Below are 21,071 nucleotides of genomic sequence, written 5' to 3'. Positions count from 1 at the left end.
AGGGAAGTTTTGGAACCTCTATTAGGTTTTTATTGCTGTCTTTGTTCCCACCCTTTTTATCTGTCCTGGTGATCATTCATTATGACTGAGACAGGAAATCCAAAATGTACAATTTTCATCAGGAAGTACGTGAGGGAGAATAATCCAATAGGACAACTGTTTCTGTGAAAACTCCTAAGAGAAATTTTCCATTTACTTTTGATTGATATACTTTATTTCCCAAAAGCAATGAGCTTGTTATTACTGGTCTCTTGAGTTTATACTAGGCCCAGCTCTTTTCAGGTTTTTTGACCCAGTCAGTGGAGCAGAAAATAATTCTGCTGTTTCTGATAAAGCAGAAACTCACAGTTAATAATAATTGATTTTACTTAGTAGAAAAGAAAAATTGCACACAAGATTCTCCTGAATGGCAACTTAAAGCAGTTCTGCACTGACGTTATTTTTATTTTTTTGAATGTTTAAAAATGATGTCTTATTAATAACATCCTTACTTGTAGTGACGCTGTCCGTTATCCAGGTCCGCTTTTATATAGAATCGATTGTTTATAAAATCGTTGTCGGCCGTTGTCATCTTGCTTGTGGGCATTTGAAGTCCACAAGCAATCACTTCCTCCTTCCCTTGATTTGGAGGAACCAGCATTCCTTGCTGGTTCCCATGCATGCTCAGTGGCTACAGCTACGAGCGGCGTAATTCTAAATGTTGGCATGGCAATGACGTCACCCCGTTGAAATAACACGAGATTTCGCATCGGACCTCCGCTCTGGCTCCTGGGATTAATTATACGAGATCTCAGGAAACAGTGCAGCGGTCACCGGATATGATGCGGATACCCGCATAAACACCGCCCACCGCCGCAGGGACAGAAAAGTACGTTTGAAAAGCAGATCCCCATTGAAGAAGTCACATGACGTGACGTAACGCGTAGGGAGTGGCCGTAGGACAACCGGAAACAGCGTAAGACTGGCTGAAAACGCCAGGTCTTCATTTTTATCTTCTCTGTGTTACCTTTTTTTGCTTATGTGAGAGTCCATTTCTTATGCTTTAATAAATTTGTCCATTCATTCAACTACTACACTATTGGAGTCCCCTCTCTTTCTCCCTCTCCCCCTCTCCTCTGTGTTTTTTTCAAGCTCTATACCACGGAATTACAAGCTGCAGTGTTGTATTCAAGTATTGGAAATGGCCCTCTAGTGGCAGAAGGATGTACTACAGGCTTCATCTATAATTCCTTGGTTATTACATAGAGAAATATTAAGGAGAATCCTCTGGGGTTATGTTACTTTGCCTGATTATTCCATCTTTGAGGTGAGAGTTCTGAGAGCCTGGATTTATCTATTTTGGAACAGCTGGTCCCGCCTTTTCTCCTATTTTTCACTGTTTTCACACATCGGTGTGTTCACCTTGATTTATTGACTTTTTATATTATATTTTTTTATACATTTATATTTCTTTATATATTTATTTTTTAGTGGCACCATTTGCGCAGGACTTTTTACTTTGTTTATAAAAAGCAGAACAGGTATGATTAAAAAAAAGAAATTTAAACGTCAATTGTGAACTCTTTAGTGCATATAGAAATTACTGAGCCAACCATAGCCAAATGTGTGCAGAACCGCTTTATGTAGTTAAACAGCAGGTAATATTTACAGTTTTTTAAGCACTTAAAGCTGTATTAAACCCAAAAAAACAAAAACTTATCATATTGCAGATTATTAATTTTTACAGAGAAATTAAAGTATCCAATAACAAAACTGCAAGGCTTTTTATTACAGAAGAGACATGCAATGTCTCTTCTACAATAAAATAAATCTACTTGCCCACCTGCTTGCAGTCTTCTTTATAGTATACACTGATCTGCTCATGCACAGCTCCGTTTACATTCTAGTACAGATCCTGTGTGTCCCGGGATGAGTGATCTCATGCGCACATGCAGGAGTTACATAATCTTGTGCCAGCCAATGAAGACGGCCACATCCCAGCACCCAGAAGAAGCAGGGTAGAAGATTCCAGTGTAGGCTAAAGGAGAGGTAAGTATTGTTAACTTTAGATCTGCTTGAAATGTGGTCACTGCATTTGTTTTCTTTTTTAAGCTTCTTTTCCCTATATTTTCACCTGTTGATCTGGCCAGCAAGTCTGTTGTTATTCAACTTTCAACAGATCAAGCTATTCAGCAAAAGTGGCAGTTATAGGGTTAGAAAACTATTTCACACCGACAGGGGTACTTAGAATGGTTACATATTAATAATTGATGTAAAACCTTTATTCCAAAAGGAATTTAAAAACTAAGCTCGATTTCAGTTTTTATGGGTGACACAAAAATAAGCAGGGCAATAACATACCATCAGGATATAGAAATTTTACAGAAAGACCTGAACAAAATAACGGAGTGGGCAACTACATGGCAAACAAGGTTTGATATGGAGAAATGTAAAATAATGCACTTGGGGGCTAAGAACATAAACGCACTCACTGGGGGGAGAACCTCTGGGGGAGTCAAGGAAGGAGAAAGATCTGGGGGTCCTAGTAGAAGATAGACTGTGCAATAGCATGCATTGACAAGCTGCAGCTACCAAAACCAGCAGAATATTAGCATGCATAAAAAGGGGATATACTCCAGAGATAAAACTATAATCCTGCCACTTTATAAAACTTCGGTCTGGCCCCATCTCGAGTATTCCTTCCAGTTCTGCTCACCAGTCCTCAAAAAATATGTGCTGGAGCTGGAGAAAGTGCAAAGAAGGGCAGCAAAACTAATAAGGCCCCCTTCACACATGCGGACAGTATGTCCGTATTTCATCCATCCATTTGCGGATGAAATACGGACATACATGCATTCCTACGGGATAGCGGGTGTCTGCGGATGAACATCTCCATTGCTCCAGGGGAGGGACACCCTAAGACAGGAAGTAGGTTACTGGCTGAGTCACCGGGTGCAAATGAAGGAAAATTGCCTAAAAAAGTAAGCTAATACAGCTTGCCATTTATTGCTATTACCATTGCCATGACCCATCACCATTCTGCCTGCAGAGAGGGCAATTAATCTGAATCCAGTTGTCAGGTATCACACATATATTACAGACAATTTACAGAATGAAACTGCACTACAGCCATACCCCACTTTTAAGTACATAATGGGGTTTATTTACTAAAGCTGGAAAGTGCAAAATCAGACTCACTTCTGCATAGAAACCAATGAGCTTCCAGGTTTATTACCAAAGCTTAATTGAACAAGCTGGGGTTAGAAACTCATTGGTTTCTATGCAGAAGTGAGCCTGATTTTGCACTTTCCAGCTTTAGTAAATAAACCCCATTGTGTACTTAAAAGTGGGGTATGCCTGTATAAACTCCACACTACCAACATAATAAATATCAATTTTTCATTACTTTTGTTTCTAATCTTACCCAAAACACTGCCACCCAATAAACTGACAGGTCACGCATGCTGCACCCCACACACTACAAAGATAATAAATATTACACCTCTTTTATATACTACCTAACATATTCACACTAGCACTGGCACTGACATGAGCACTGATACGAACGCCAATGCTGACCCTATGGGGTTGAATTACTAAAGGCAAATCAACTGTGCACTTTGCAAAATGCAATCGCATTCTGCAAGAGCAGTTGCTCCAGAGCTTAGTAAATGAACAGAAACTCTTCTGACTTCCACCATCCAATCATATACAAGCAAAAATGCTTCTTTTTTTTAAATTTTCCTTGCAGGTGATTGGGTATTCTTGGCAAAGTGAAGTTTTACCTCATTTACTAAGCTCTGGAGCAACTGCACTTTGCAAAGTCTATTTGCCTTTAGTAAATCAACCCCTATAGGCACATGACTACATGCACTCCAAACCCCTCTCACTTGCACAGAAATAAATATAACATTTTTTTTTCTTAAAACACACTGACACTGATGCAAATTTTGATACTGTTGGTACTAATACAACTTCAGAATAGGCACTGATATAATAATTTTAACTTTATTATTTATTAATTTATTTATTTAGTACTTTATTGCCATTTTTTACTACTTTATTTACTGTTTTGAACCAGCCTCCTCCACTAAATTTCTAAGGCTAGGTTCACAATGCTGTAATAAGATTTTGATAGGACTTACAGGCATACCCCACTTTTAAGTACACAATGGGGTTTATTTAGTACAAAATCAGGGTCCCTTCTGCATAGAAATGAATGAGCTTGTAAACCTAGTTTGTTCAATTAAGCTTTGGTAATAAAACCTGGAAGCTCATTGGTTTCTATGCAGAAGTGAGCCTGATTTTGCACTTTCCAGCTTTAGTAAATAAACCCCATTGTGTTCTTAAAAGTGGGGTATGGCTGTATAATGCCATTATGTAGTGCTACTTGGATGCAACTTTGATAAGACTTGTATATTCTATGTGGCGAAAATTGCACCGGAATCGCACCAAAGTTAGAGGTGCTGAGTCACATGTTAAACAGGCACCATGGAAATTATGTGATTTCTGTTGTAATGCGATTCTGTGTAACTCAAGTTGCATCTGAAATCGCACATGTGTGAACCAGGCCTTAGGACTCGTTCACACCATGTCAGTCAAGCTGCATTTATCTATATAGATCAATGCTGTGGCAACACAAGGGCACGTTGAAAATAATTTTTTTGTGACTTTCCAATAATGTAAAAAAAATGGGAAAAAGTAAAAAGGGCAATGCGATGTAACAACGCATTACAATGCCTCTTACTTTTCCAACACAACTTACACCAGTGCACACATCTTTTAGTGTATCAACTGGTGGGAACAAGCCCTTACACCTTCATCTGTGAGGAGAAAGAGATGTAAAGGCATTGATATGCTTGGCAAAGAATAGCTTGCAAGGAAAGTAAAAAAAAAAAAGTTTTTGCTTGCAAATGATTGGATAATGAATGTCTACAAAGATTCAGCTTATTCACTAAGCCAAGGAAAAACAACCTTACAAAGTGAAAATTTCACAATAATCACGGCAGACTGCATCGTGCGAAGCTTGTTGCCCAAAAGTAGCAGGAGCTTCTTTCGGAGCGACAAGCTTTGCACAATGCAGTTTGCCGCAATTGCAGCATGATTTATCTCATGACAATCATAGTAAAACCACACAGCATTTAGGTGCCTTTAAAAGAATGTCATCCAAACACGCATGATGTATGTTTTGTCACTACTGCAGTGCAATTTAAAGCGTGATTCCAACCTAAAGTGGAACCTCCGCTGATCGGATCCCCCCCCCCCCTCCGGTGTCACAATTGACACCTTTCAGGGGGGAGGGGGATGGAGATACCTGTCAAAGACAGGTATTTACACCCACTGCCGGGCATAGACTCCCGTGGGAGTCTACGCCATTTCCTGCCCTGCCGCGCTGTCTGCTGGGACACACACGGGTCCCAGTGACAGCGCGGAGATTTCCTATTGCGCGGCGCGACTCACGCATGTGCAGTAGGGAACCGGGAAGTGAAGCCGATTCGCTTCACTTCCTGATTCCCTCACCTAGAATGGTGGCGGCAGCAGCCGAGAGCCGAGCGATCGAACGGCCTCAGCTGCCGGCATCGCTGGAACCCGGGACAGGTGAGTGTCCATTTATTAAAAGTCAGCAGCTGTAGTATTTATAGCTGCTGGCTTTTAATATTTTTTTTTTTGGTGGAATCCCTCTTTAAGATTGCGGGCAGAATTTTAGTGATTCTGCTCGAGATCCCAAAACAGCAAATGTGAATGGGGCCTAGGGAATAGAGTGGAGGCTTCCTAAACAAGTGATCATTCTGAATGGCTATAATAGTGATAAATGGCATTGGGAGACCTTCCTAACAACTTCTGACCATTACTCCGAGACCAAGAGCTGTCAGTGACAACTTGGTTTCAATGCTGGGTACGCATTATTTAGCTAACAAAAACAGATATGCAAAAGTGTGGCAACAGAGCATTTAGCCCAGCCTGTGCTGACACATATATGCGTATAGCCGTCAATAAAGGGTTAATGTATGTTAATGCTCCTAAACTCTAATTTCCCCCTCTCCCCTCTACATTAAAGGCCATACAGCTGGGACAAATTAGCTGGATAAAGATTAGGAATACTGGTTCTCTGTAATGAAGCTGCAATATGTAATGCCAAGCAGCCGCTGCAGAAAAAGATAAAAGCCAATGTATAAATAAACAAAGACATTTACAAAAACTGGGCTTGTTTTGTTTCGAGAAAAGGTGACCTTACAAATTAGGAAATGTCAAAGGTCAACAAAAAGATTTAGCAAATAAATAAAGAGGTCAGTTGCATATGGAGAAAAAAAGAGTTACTGTGGATAGGTGCTCCTTATGGTCAGGCTGTGAAAGGTTTTATTGCAGTACATGTTGTGCAAGTAACTTAACATAAAATAAGCAGTGCAATTTAGCTGCCCAAGGCGTTCATCATTGATGGAATTTCTGTACAGGTTTAGGAAAGACCTCTTTATGGCACCAGTGATGATAACATCAATAACAGTCATTAAAAATACTTTAGTGTTCAGACAAAGAGGACACATACCTACATATCTTATTATTCCTTTCTGGCAGGCTTTATTTACTATATATTATATGATGTGTATAGCTAACGTGGGATCCGCCTCTGAAGTGGCTCTCCTTTCTATGATCCCTGGGTCCATCTCAGAGATCAAAAAGGGCATCCTGAAACATTGTCTCATGGCCGCACATGAGGCCATTTCTTGGCACTGGAAAACAACAGCCCCACCACAAGTTTTAGAGTGGACCCAGATCCTTAATGACATAATGTTAATGAAGACATTAGTGGAAAGATTTGCTTGCTTTGAGCATGTTGGTGAAACGACAGGGAGATTGATTGTTTTTTTACCCTTACTTCATTGTAAGCTCCATAACATTGCTGCACTATTTGAATTCTAGGATTACTGAGAACCATATTGAATCAAATGTGATTGTTTCTAAAGATTTCTCATCTTTATACCCCAGGGGACACTCCTTCTTACCCTTCCCCACTCTATCCCACCTTCCTATAGACCTTACCCCCCATTCTTGTTTGTGATTGTAATTCTTGTGCTATATATTTGACAATTTTAAATGTTAAGCAAGACGCTTATTGATCATTGTTTATATTGTACTTGAACAAAACTTTGAATAAAAGATATTTAAAAAAAATGCCAAAGAGTTTTTTTTTTTTTTACCTAAGCCTAGAATCATTATATTTTGATACATGGAATTGATCTTAGGTTTTGTTTCTCAATCCCTCTATCCAGGGAGTATCCAATTGCCTATTGGGGGATCGGGAAGGAACATTCTCCCTCCCCCCCTCCGCTGGAGCAAATTGGATCATGCTTTATTGAGGTTTTTTTGCCTTCCTCTGGATTAGCTATGGGTATAGGATAGTGTGTATGCAGGTTTTCTATGTGGTTTTTTTTCTGTGTTGGTTGAACTGGATGGGCTTGTATCTTTTTTCAACTAGATTAACTATCAAAACTGGTAGTGTGTATGAAAGGTTGGACTTGATGTCTACAGGTCTTTTATTGAACCTAGTTAAAGAATAATTAAATCTTCCTAAAACAAAACATTTAAATACACTGTGTCTCTATTAGATGCATTTCTAGGATAAATAAAAACAATTCAACTTAACTGTTGCTCTTCTAAACACCATACACTGTGCAGATCCACTTCAGTCTCTTTGAAGGCTTCTAATACTTGCACCCATGTCATAGACACAGGTGCACTGCTCACCTCAATGACTTGGCCACCAAGTGTGCAGCCAATAGAGCTTTTGGGAGTTTATGTCAATTACTGGGGCTGTGGGTGGTGCTGAAATTGTAAATGAGCTATTGGTCTGTACATGCTGGCTGTGTATCACATACACGTACAGCTTGTAGTCCACAGTACAACCTAAAGGGACAATGGGGGTTATTTACTAAAGACAACTCCACTTTGCACTACAAGTGCAAACTACAAGTGCAAACCGCACTTGAAATTGTACTGAAGTGCAGTCACTATAGATCCGAGGGGGACATGCAATGAAAATAAAAAAACAGAATTTTAGCTTGCACATGATTGGATAATAAAATCATCAGAGCTTCCCCTCATTTCAGATCTACCCCTATGATTTACAGCGACTGCACTTCCAACTTTCAGTGCAATTTCAAGTGCTCTTTGCACTTGTAGTTTGCACTTGTAGTGCAAAGTGGATTTGCCTTTCCTAAATAACGCCCATTATGTCAGTTCAGGATACATTGTCACCCTAGGTCAAGAAGTTATGGAACTGGCAGGAAATCCATGTAGAAAAAAAGGCAAATAGAAGAAATAAAATTAAAAAGAATAAAATGCTGAAACAAGTGGAGGATAAGCTATTATGTTATAAATATGTTTTATTGAATGTTTAGGTTTACACTTAAATTAAGCATTCATATTGTGCATATCCCAGAGGATGTTTGCTAGCCACACAATAGTTCCTTCTTTAACTGTGTTTGCCTAAATTGTGTTACTGTTTCCAAAAAACAAGAAAAGAGGCTTCAGTCTCTTTCAGACGTATTCATTAAGGTTGTGCAAAGAACAAATTAACAGGTCAAATTGCAGTAGCCTATAGAAACCAATATGAATCTAGTTAACTGTAATTGAAAATGATTTCTGAGCAGCTAGAGTTACTGAACTTTGTTGCACAATCTATTGAAGTTTGAGGAATGTAGAAATATAGCCAAAGCAGTTTCTACCTGCCAATGGAACAAACAACCCAATAAAACTGTTCTCAGTAGACTTCATCATCCTTATTTAACAAGCTTGTTCATGCTGCATATCTGGCTACAGCTCACCAGTCAAAGTACTGAGTTCAATAGAGAAAATCTTGAAAAGATAGTAAATTCGCCAATATATTTGAGAGAAAAAATGACTTTTTCAGTAAATATAGGTACAATATTTCAAAGAGCAAAAAGGATTTAAATCTTCACTAATTCATTGTAGAAAGTTTGTAGTTTAAGCTATACTTTTTATTGACTATCTTAAATTATTAAGGATACAAGCTTCCCCTTACATCCCTAGCTTTCCTTAGATGCCTTCCTTTAGTTTTATGCAATTCTCCCAAATGAAGGCTTCAAAGGGGTTCTAAAAGTTTGCAATTTAAATAAAGTGAGTTGGTCAATAAAAGGTATCTCTTAAAATACAAACTGTATGCATTGTTCTATGGCTAACATAGTGAAAGCATCCCTTCTTGCTAACTCATTGTACAAACACGCTTACCAAGCATTTACATTTTTTGCATTAAAACTAACTCTGAGAACGACTCTGCATAGTAACTTAAATGATTGCCGTGGTATTAATTTTCCAGTTGGTTGTCTAATTATCAAAATCATCAGTGGTCTCCAAACTGCGACCCTGGGGCCAGATATGACCCTTTGACTGCTTTTTTTCGGCCCTAGAGGCATTATTCCTGCCACTGACACCAACAATGGGGCATTATTCCTTCCACTGACATCAATGATGGGTCATAATTCCTTCCACTGTCAAAAGAAAACTGACACCAACTATTTATCCCCTAACACCAAAGGTGGGGAATAGTTTACTCCCACTGGGCACAGTCTGCCCCCCCCCCCCCCAAAGTCTAAACTGGCCCTTTATTTAGAAAGTTTGAAGACCCCTGATCTAAATTCCTATATTCCTAGATTTATTTGCACCTTTATTTGTGGAATGGCCATTCATATGATGCTGAGAAAAGTTCAGTGGTTACCACCTTTTTCCAAATCTTCTAATGCAGGTGGGGGGGGGGGGGGGGGGTGCACATCACAGGGTCATATACAAGAAGCTGCAGTATAAGTAGAAAGCACTATAAAAGGCCCTATACATGTAGCTGCTATGGATTATTATTTTAATTTTTTTTATATATATAAAACTCAGCTGGATTATAGCATTGGCTGTTAAATGATTTCTAATACATGTTGTCCTAGGGCCTTGTTGGATAAGCCTTTGGCAAATTAAACACACGTGTTCAATCATTGACACGCAAAGTAGATGTTAACATTAGATATTATTATTATTATTATTATTGATTGATATATTATTAGAAAATATATCAAACTATTGGACATATTTGCCCTTGCTGTGTTTTAAATAAAGTTGTGAACAGATTTTCTAGGTTTTCAAAAGGTGAAAAGAGTAAAAAGAAGCTTTTATTTATTTGGACTGAGTAATGTGAACACAATGTAAAATTCATTGAACTATAGTTTTGCCTGAATTTATAAAATGTCTCAAGATTGAAGTTGAATGACTTGAGTTAAATGTCTAAAATAAAACATTAGCCTATGACAACACAGTGCTATTATTCGTATGTAAACTGTTTTACAATGTGATGAAATCGTAATTTGTGCACTATTTTTCTTGGCTTTGAAAGCGAACATTATTTTTTAAGATTGCTGCTGAAATTACAGATGATGCCTTACTTTTCTATCATGACCTAGAGATTTTTCTTCTAAATATCTTATTTGGTGCCGTTATTTAGCTGCCAGCACTGTGCCAATGTAAAAAACTGCAATCCTAGTCTACAAAGATTGGAATCTATGTATTATACATGTGTGTTCATAACAATTTTTGTTACAAGCACACAACTGGAGCCAGGGTAGCATATAAACTTACACATGCACAGGTTGCTGTGCCAGTTTCAAATAATGAATATGTATATGTATTTGAAAATTTGACAAATACATTTTTTATAGACCCCCTCCAGACATACACAAAAACCCTTTTTCTTTTGTTCTCTATTTGGAGTTGCATTTATTCATATCCCATGATACAACACTGGAAACATATGTAAAAAACATTTATAGGTAAAAAAGTTTGTAAAATACAAAATAATAATTTAAAGATTTTCCTACCGGGATCGAGGAATGTTTTCTGTGCTTTCTCTCCACCAAACATCTGACAGCATTGCTTCAGGATTTGATCTCTTTCCATATCTGATGAGCCAAAAACAGAGCAATCACACCAAAGTAATAATAAAAAAACAAAAAAAAATTGCAGGTATATAATCATGTTTTGGTATTATTATAAAATTTTATTTGTAACCCTTACAGTAATACAATAGAGAAGAAAAGCAGCTACAAAATGTCACACTCACTTATACGCATGCTGAGCTGCATTGTCTTAGCCATGTAATTAAATGGCAGTCATGTAGCTGAAGATAATAATTATAACATTTTGTCACACACTGAAGCCACAAATGAACCAACCTCCAAGAGAACTGCAAAAAATACAAGTTTCAGGCTATAATTTTTCACTCACATGAGAAAATGAATTATATAGAATAAAAAAAAGAATTTGATGCAATAATGTCCATGGTTATAAAACAAGACATGCATATCTAGCCTCACATAATTTATAGAATTAACTTGATTTTATCGAGAATCATGTAGAGGTCACATTAGCTTACATAACTCTTCACATTATTAAAGAAATACAATTGGGAATGAAGAGAATATGATTTGTATTTGGTAATAATTATCAAATATTATTTATATTATTCATTTCCACATACACAATAAAGTAGCTATGGTAAGTTTCATAGTTGTGTTGGGATTGGCACTAAAACATACAAAATGTGAACACACTGTAGATAATCTATAAGACATGTCAAATAATTATAATATGCGTCATTTAATCTGTTCTCATAATATAAGCTGTTAATCTGGATAATACTCAATGCAAGAATTGGATATCTTTCACAAAAGTAAATTATATAAATAATTTAATGTGAACTCTATTAACAAATGCAATGGGGGGAAATGGAAGCCAGTACATTGTAGAGCATATAGCATGGGGAATCATGTTATAGTTCATTAGAGCAACAAGAAATAAGAAAGCAACAAGAAATAAGAAAGCCTTGCATGTCTATGGCAAAATAGTTGGGGAACAGTATGAATACTTGGAAATGAATAGGACTGATTTACTAAAAGAGCTGGGATGTCCACACAAAAAAGAGTAAATATTCATTTTAATTACACAATCATGTGAAAAATAAAACTCTTGCCGTTTATTTCACCTGCACATAACTGGATAATTCAAGAGGATCTCTTGAAGTGTAAACATTCTCAACTCCTTTAGTAAATCAGCCTGTCTTCACTGATCTGGAGACCTCAGACTACGACACTTAATTCACTTCAAAGCCTTTAAAGATTCATGTCACATCCTTCTCTTTGACAAGTCATTTTCTGACTAATGTTTCAAATTAAGACACAGGCTTCTTAATAATATATGACATTTGTGTGTGGCATTTTCTTACTGGCTGATATCACGCTGATTGTTCATGGCTATGGTTGGGGATTTAATAATCAATGCATTCATATTGTTGCTCTGTTCGCAGCAACACAGTTTTGTCATTTTTTTTCTTTAAAAGGCATTTTAAATATACCATATTATTTATGGTTTCCACAAAATATTGCAAAGCAACCTGGCTATGCATGCTAAAACTATAACAAAAGACTATAAGCTTAATTTGCAAAGCTAACACATTAGGATAGGGATCCCTATTTTTTTTAAAACTGACAGTTATTTTCAGCTGAGACCAATGAGATTTAAAATTTTAAGTCACATGGCTAAAAAAAGATTCTTATCATTGTGTTAACGCTTTGTGAATTGAGCCTTGTGCATTCATAGAATATTTTTTATTTAGTGAAGCTGCATTCACTTCAGTGGAGTGGATGTTTAAAATGATCACAGGTTCACCTGGATAGTTGAAAACATGTTTTCCTTTAGTAAGTCACCCCATATGTGTCATCAGAACATTTACCTACACATGTCTGACAAAACATAATTTCAAAAGTTTCATCGGGAGCTCAGTTTGTTTTCAGTATGTGCATTTATTTAAGCTAAATAGCAAATTAAAAAAGATGTCTACTAGTGATCAATATCTACATTGGACTATAGTCAACTGAAATCTGCTGGTTGCTATGGATTTTTTTCACTGGTACAAATTGTAATTTGCATTCATGCTGCATTACCAAATAAATTGCCAACATACCTATCCATACTGTACTTGGAAGCATGGTGCGTTATGCTTGGCAACTCTGTATCGGTTATGTTCAAACACATTTCAAGTTGTAACATACTATTTAAAACAATATTGAACTAAAATATTTTGTCAAGAAGTCAACTGACTACATTTTATTATGGTCAACTGTGTTATTTAGCTTCGAACAAGAGAGCCAGGACACCACCATGCTCTTGGTCAGCACTAACTTCACTTATAGATTTTCTATGTTCACCTGTTATAATCTACTAAGGTGCTTTCAGTTTCATAACTACCTTTCTGAATCATTCTTACTCAGATGTCTTTTGAGTTTGTGTCTGTAAATTCAACTGGGTGTTAAATGCCCTCGGGACCTATTACTGTCTATTAGAGTTGATCTGTCATCCTATTTCGCATTGTGATGGCTCTCTTGCATAAAAAAAGGCTTGGTTTCAAGCTGGATATGATTTTTTTCTTACACGTTCAGTGCTCTCGGGCAGTTCTGACTTCCCACTGCATGCCATTTGCTTCTGAATATTTTTTAATCAACTCCTCTAACAGTGTTCTTTGGGCACTGTGTCACAATGCATAAATCTCTGTTGCCTTGCCTCAACTCTTCACACTAATCAGTTTAGAATTCCCAAAAAACAAATCACAGTGAGAGTTGGTTCACTCACATGAATTAACTGAGATTCTAATCATAAAATCAAAAAACTTGCTATTGCCATCAGGTATTCAATCCAGTAAATTAAACAACTAAAGTGCATCTATTTGATATATGTATAACTTAAAAAATATGTTATTACATGGAAACAATGGAAAATTTGCACTAAATTTACTAACAATTGGGTTGTCGGTTCATGGGATAGCTGGCTGCTTTTAATTTGGACGACCCATTACATTTTTTTTAGCATGGTTGGTTTCCTTTTTTTGGAATAAATTAAAAGGGTGCTGTAAAAACACAATACTGCACAAAGTGCAGTAGCCCATGGCAACCAATCATAGTTCATCTCTCCTCTCTACTTAGAACAATACACAGTACTTATATAGAAATTAGAACAATGAAAATGAGTTAATGAATGCATGCTGTGGGTAAGTACACATTGCTTTCTAACCTTTTTAGATAAGTCTGCCTATATTTGGAACTATGTTACATATATATATTGTCTTTCTTTAATATTCATAATTGTAGAGGATTTATTTTACAAATACCCATCTATATGTGCTTGAAAATTAAAACTAACCTATTGATGACACAATATTGTCTACTCTTTTGCTTGTCTGAGAAGGATTCCTAAAAGCCATGATTTTATCATTCCACATCTGTGAAACTGTGTTACCAAACTTTCTACTACTTAATTGCTGCAATAAAGATGGACCTCATGGTGGTTTTAATTAATACGCTTTACAATTAACTAATGAGCCAACTGAACTGCAGATTTGAAGGAATTTTCTTTTCTTTTTTTTGTTAAAGCTTGACTCCAACATGACCACCATGCTCTGAACATACTAGGTCCTACTGAAGTAAACAGTGCAAGGAGCTATGATGTGCAATAACTCATAGAGGCAAATCAGAAATCAGCTTTTTTTTTCCATTAATACTAAGAAAAGCTCATTGCTTTGAGTTTTTGCATTATTTGCATTATAAAATGAATTTGATATTGTTAAACGTAAAAAGAAAATGCTAGATATATTGTTGGGTATCAACAGAATACTTGGGGGATGAGTTACTAAAGCAAATAGGCTGTTTCTTTTGCCAGATAAGTTGCATTTTGCCTCTACCCCAGAGCCTAGTGAATGTGGTACACTTTCACTTTGCAAAGAATATCCAATTATGTGCAAGGAGCATAAAATAATCAGCATTTTTGCTTTCATGTAATTGGATGATAGACATTAGCAGAGCCTCGCCTCATTCACTAAGCACTGATGAAAATTTCCTTGCAAAGTGCAACTTCCCTTGTAAAGTGAACAGTTTATTAATCTATTAAATCAACCCCTTGGACTCAGCCTGAATTGACTTCAGATCACATGGTCTCTCTCTGTTCCAAAACTGAATGAACTTCAATCTCACCTTTGTCTTGTTATGAGGTTTATATAATGCCTCAGTGCTGAGTAGTATTTGGCCATATCTTCTGCTGGTGCATCCTCTCCTGGATTGTCTGGTTTTGATGGGTACGCCTCCGCAAATGTTCCCAAGCAGATCAGCAATGATAGACATATAGTCAGCACAGACATCCACAATCGCATGCTTCCCTGCATCTGAATAAAAACAGCAGAAGCAAGATTAATATCTATGAATATCTATGAAACAAAACAATCATTAATTTGCAGCAGTAAAAACATTTTTTGTTTTATTTAGTTACATAGTTATATGTTTTTTAATTTTTTTATAAATCAGATTTATACTGCTAAATTTCATTCATTAAGTATACTACCAATATATTCAACTCAAGAGTCCACGTTAAATGGACAGAATGTTCTCCTAAGACCATGAAATTAGCAACATATCACATTTCAAGATACAGAAGCTACCCTATAGATGCAGGCCAAGGTAAGGATACATTGGGGTGGATTTATTAAAACTGGAGAGGGCAAAATATGATGCAGCTCTGCCTAGAAACCAATCAGCTTCCAGGTTTTATTGTAAAAGTTTTTGAACAAGCTGAAGTTAGAAGTTGATTGGCTACCATGCACAGCTGCACCAGATATTAGTAAATCAACCCCTTTAAAAAAAAAAAGAGAAAGGCAGTTTAAGTTGAAAAAAAATACAATTTCAAATTTACAGTGGCATGCCTACAAATAAAAATGCTTAGCTCATATTAAAGATTTTAAAATTGAGCCTTATGTGTAATATCGATACAAATAAACACGTGTTTGTGTGTGTGTGTGTGTGTGTGTGTGTGTGTTGAGTGTGTTTGGGTGTGTGTATGTGTGTGTGTGTGTGTGTGTTTGGGAGTGTATGTGTGTATGTATGTGTGTGTGTGTGTTTGGGTGTGTGTGGGTGTATGTGTGTGTGTGTGTGTGTGTGTGTGTGTGTTTGGGGTGGGCTGGGTGTTTATAATATATTTGATGTACAGTATATACATGTTTAATTATGTTTAATTTAGCTTACTTGCTGTATTAGCAGATACTAAAAGTTCTTTTAAACCACTAAATACACTTTCTGGGTTATCTTTGTCACTTCTGGTTAGTGGGAATTTAGTCCTGACAACTTTGGCAATGCTTTACCTTAGCAATACAAGCTTTCCATAAACACACCTAGACAAACTTCACCTAAAAGAACTTGAATCCAATATTTAAGTTTAAAAAGCTACATTGTACAATCGATAGAGTCTTTGGCTACTGATACAATAAACAACACAATAGCAATATTTTGTTGCTTTTCATGTATCTGCAGCAGCTTGGGGTATGCTGAGTGTATAGGGTTAAAGACTTCAGATTCACAAGCTGCAAAGACAACTCTATTTTTCCGATGAAAGTTAGTAGAAAAGGAATGAAATGGAACTGATGTGCGGGAGATGTTGAAGTGACAGAGTGTGGGATGCATTTCAGCACCAAGGACAGCTCCGCAGCGCTGTATATTGCAATGCAGCTGAAAATCAATGAGCAGTGTACTTACATTGTCTGTAAATATCTTCTCTTTTCTTCTTAGTCTCCTTGCTTGCTTTCTCTTGCCAACCTTCTTTTGTCTCAGTTAATTGAAAGTGGCGTTAGTCTTCTTTATTTCGTAGCCTCTGTACGCCGGGCTTGTGCGGCTCTCTGCCATGCTGCGCCTTTTCTAGTCTCTCCCGTGTGGGCGGGGCTACAGCGCTGCTGTAATCGTGACTGCAAACCAGCGGTCTCCTCCCTCCTATGAGTAGCATCCGCGTCACCGAGCAGGCAGACGCTGATGGTGTGGAAAAAAATAAAAAAGAATGGGCACGTAACATTTTATTTTATTTTATTTTTATTCATTGTTTTAGATTTTAATATAAGATAAGACCTTTGTCTGGAACTATATTAAATAGACCCAATAGTGACATAAGAGACCTCAGCAGAGGGCACCCCTCATTGGTTAAAATTGCTTTAACTTTTTGTAGCATAATTTTAATGGACGGCTAAAAGACTTTCAAGTCCCCCCTCCTGTTTTTGGTCATTAGCATATCATGCAGTCACAGAGGACGAAAAACCTATTATAGCTGCAAATCTCACACAAACTTACACATAGTGCATGACGTCTCTCTGACTCATCAGACTGTAAGTGGAAGATTTTGACTTGGAAAATGATTAATTTTGAACTCTGTGGTGGAACAGGGGTAAGAATGTCTGAACCATTTATAGATTGCATCTAAAAGACATTTGTTGTGTGGAGGTGTCTATGAGCCAAGCAGCCAGTTGGGATAAATGCTATATTCCACAAATAAACCTGCCTTGTAGTTTAAGTCTAAATGTAAATGTCGCAGTCAACAAACATTTATTTGTGTCGGTTATCTTAAGCGGATGTATTTGATTTTCTACCCGGTGTCAGCAGGTGCAGGCTACCGTGTAGATATACACGTATTTCAAAGTCTAGATAATATGTAAAAATAGTTAGTGGCAAAAATAACCAATCAAAAAATTGTTAGAACTACATATTTTTCATAGGGCTCTGTAACCTGTGCATGCACCTCACAACAAATTTAACTCTAATAATAAATAATATGCAAGGATACATACACTATATTGTCAAAAGTATTGAGACACCTGCTTTTACATGTACATGAACTTTAATGGCATCCCAGTCTTAGTCCGTAGGGTTCGATATTGAGCTGGCCCACCCTTTGCAGCTGTAACAGCTTCAACTCTTCTTGGAAGGCTGTCCACAAGGTTTAGTAGTGTGTCTATGGGAATGTTTAATGGCATCCCAGTCTTAGTCCGTAGGGTTCAATATTGAGTTGGCCCACCCTTTGCAGCTGTAACAGCTTCAACTCTTCTTGGAAGGCTGTCCACAAGGTTTAGGAATGTGTCTATGGGAATGTTTTACCATTCTTCCAGATGTGCATTTGTGAGGTCAGTCACTGATGTTGGATGAGAATGCCTGACTCACAGTCTCTGCTCTAATGCATCCCAAAGGTGTTCTATGGGGTTTAGCTCAGGACTCTGTACAGGCCTGTCAAGTTTCTCCACTCCAAAATTGATCATCCATATCTTTATGGACCTTATTTTATGCACTGGTCCAAAGTATTTGGTGGAGGGGAGATTATGGTGTGGGGTTGTTTTCTAGGTGTTGGGCTTGGTCCCTTAGTTCCATTGAAAGGAACTTTTCATGCTCCCAACTTGTGGGAACAGGTTGGGGGGTGACCCCTTCCTTTTTCAACATGACTGCTCACCAGTGCACAAAGCAATGTCCATAAAGACATGGATCAGCAAGTTTGGGGTGGATGAATGTGTATTGAGAACCAATTCTATTGAAAGGAAGGTGATCTTGTAGTAAGCAATTAGTGAAGGGAGAATCTGCTTGTGTTTGACCTTTGGGTATGTTTGGCACACATGTCCAAAAATCCACAAAGTGTACACTTTAATGCAAATCCTACTAAAGTCAAAAGGGACCAAATCTTGAAAATAATTTCTCTCTATTTTCAAGGCTAAGGGATTATAACACAAAGGGCATGGGGATCTGGGCACTGTCAGGGGGGACATGTACCATGGATTGTTTGACCTTATGCACACTTTCACACATACCTGCTATGTGGAGGAGATATTTGAAGAGCATCATAAAGGGACAGTACAGAAATAATAATAAAAAGGAGAACGATCAAATAAATTGATTACATTTTGGGAGCCAAAAGCGGAGTATTTGATAATAAATAAATAATCAATGAACAAAAGCTTTTCTTGACTATACATGGTGTGTAAGGTCATAAAATGAAGGTGAGGGCACATCTGGTGGTGGTGACACAGGTTGGATATAAAATTAGATTGTTGGAACATTAAAACACCTTATTATGTTAGTAGTATTACAAGAGTGTGTGGATTTTTTAATTGACGTTAAAGCAGTATGTTGAGTTTGTGTTTCCTTGCATGGTGTCTGAGCTGAAGAGAAAACTGGAGAGTGTCCTAAAGGGGGGCATCATTGTGATCTATCATATATAGAAAACTGTAGTTCAGTATGTCATCACTGGAAAATTGAGTACTTATTTTAAAAGACAAAGATGATATGTAAGGTCATAGGGTCCAGGTGAGGGCACATCTGATACACATTTGGGGAAGATTGGAATGCACAATCAATGGTGGAAGCAAATACACAATAACATTTTTTTGGAGAGACATTTATTTTTCATGAACATTCATGGATTTTTTTTATAGCACTTTTGACAATTTTATTGTTTCAGTTTTTGAATTTAGTTTGGTTTATTTTGCACTGAATACATAAGCGCTACACCAACATTGTTCATATTACTATTGGCATGTTCTACATAGTTACATTGGTCCAGCTAGGACCAATGTAACTGTGAAATGTATATACCATACCTGGCCAATGCCACTGAAAGCGCAAAATCACTGAAATAGACATCATTAGAGCCGAGCAGCTGGCCTGATGCCTTTGGACAGTAGGGAAAACAAACAAATCGATTTCTGTACAAAATCAAGGCCAGTTTTTTATTAGATTGCCCAGATGACCAGACTGATGCTGTCTTATTTTGAACATATTTTAAGAAGATCCAGTTACTAGAAAAGATAGTTATGCTTGAAAAAGTTAAGGTTAAAAAAGGAATTACCATCAATAAGATGAACATGCAATTGTAAAGTGTGAAGACGCAAACGGATGACAGATCATTCTGGAGAAACACTGTCGATGTCATTGCCAAGAGTCGACATTGACTTGATGGCATGTAGTAATTATAATAAGGTGGATAAAGATCAGAACCTGTCAGGTTTTAAACGCTGTCTGAGCCTCCATTGAGGGGATTTTTTTTTCTACTAGATTTTAAATATCTTTGCCCCATGCATGAGATTAACCCTTAGTTCCTGTTCTGTCTCACACCCTTCACCTGGACCGGAAGTGCAGGGTAATTTTACGAATGGGTATGTCGACAGCAATACAATCCTCTATAAAAAAAGGGGTTTTTGTTGTCTGTGTTTGCATTTTGATGAATTTGTTTCACATATTGTTTGTCTGATAGCTGTCAAATAAGTAGGAGTAAGGAGATTTTCTATTGTTCTGTCTGACACCTATTAATTTGGAGGCGGTGAGGAGAAATCTCACAATTGGTGACAGAGACAGCAATAAAACATTGCCTGAGGTTCTAACTCACCAAATCTATCATTTACAAAAAGGTTTATTGAATTTTTCATTTACATGGAGAAAGGGTAGGAATACAGCATATACAATCAAAGTCACAGAAAGCAGGACATTAACATCTATGGTAAATAACCCTACACAGGGTAACATCACAGCAGAATAACTGTCTGAAGCATTTTATGTCATGGAGTTTATATGTATACAGACTGAACAAAATATGTGTGTCACATAGTATTGCAAAGTATTTGTGATCGTAGCCTAAAAGGCTGGAATTAAAGACAATATAACGGTTAGCAAGAGTGCATTATGTCGAGCTTATGTAGCATGGCTATAGTTGAGAGTCAGAGAATTCACTGAAGGGTAAAAAAAAAAGGGTGAAAAAGAGTAGGCACGTGAAAGAAGAGGAGGAAAGAATGAGAGAAAGGTTGGAATGAAGTACATGGGAAGGTGTGGGGGAAATCTGCCAGGAAGGTGTATGCAGGATGGGAAGTGTTTAAGTGTGTTTAAATCCATCAACTCAAAGCATAATTTGTGAATACTTTACATGAGTATCATTAGTTATAGCTGTGAGCTCCTCATTGATCATTGTTCCAGTAATTCATTGTTTGACATCCCCAAAATTTAGAGTGGATTGCAATCAGGACTTGGAATCTGTCTGCTTTGTGGCCAGAAAAATATAAGTGTCCAACATTCCTTAATATTTGGTTGGATGATACTCCTATTCAGTAATACATCCCAAGAATGTTGTACTTGCGGGCAGGCAAGACCATAGTGTGGTTGTTGGTCATGCCCCTCATGTTTCCCCTTTAACTCGTTGGGCACAAAATA

At 37.3% G+C, this 21,071-nt stretch overlaps 1 protein-coding gene across 2 annotated transcripts in view; it reads right to left on the bottom strand.

Moving 5' to 3' along the window:
• The window catches only part of NPY (neuropeptide Y), a 46,421-nt gene extending 29,661 nt beyond the window's left edge, over positions 1-16,760 (bottom strand). The window contains exons 1-3 of one of the 2 annotated variants that reach the window (XM_077491296.1): positions 16,602-16,760; positions 15,054-15,241; positions 10,854-10,934 (exon numbers count right to left, since the gene is read on the bottom strand). In XM_077491296.1, the coding sequence (XP_077347422.1) occupies positions 10,854-10,934; positions 15,054-15,241 (269 nt within the window). In that variant the 5' untranslated portion in view covers positions 16,602-16,760. Of the gene's footprint in view, positions 1-10,849; positions 10,935-15,053; positions 15,242-16,601 lie in introns of those variants that run through there. The other variant, XM_077491297.1, reaches the window with a different exon arrangement.
• Positions 16,761-21,071: the final 4,311 nt, after the last annotated feature.

The sequence above is a fragment of the Lithobates pipiens genome, unplaced genomic scaffold (assembly GCF_037356315.1).
Source record: "Lithobates pipiens isolate NorthernLeopardFrog02 unplaced genomic scaffold, aLitPip1_a1.2 Scaffold_19, whole genome shotgun sequence".
NCBI lineage: Eukaryota > Metazoa > Chordata > Amphibia > Anura > Ranidae > Lithobates > Lithobates pipiens.
Note: the sequence above shows the minus strand (reverse complement) of the source record. Positions and strands in the feature narration are given on the sequence as shown.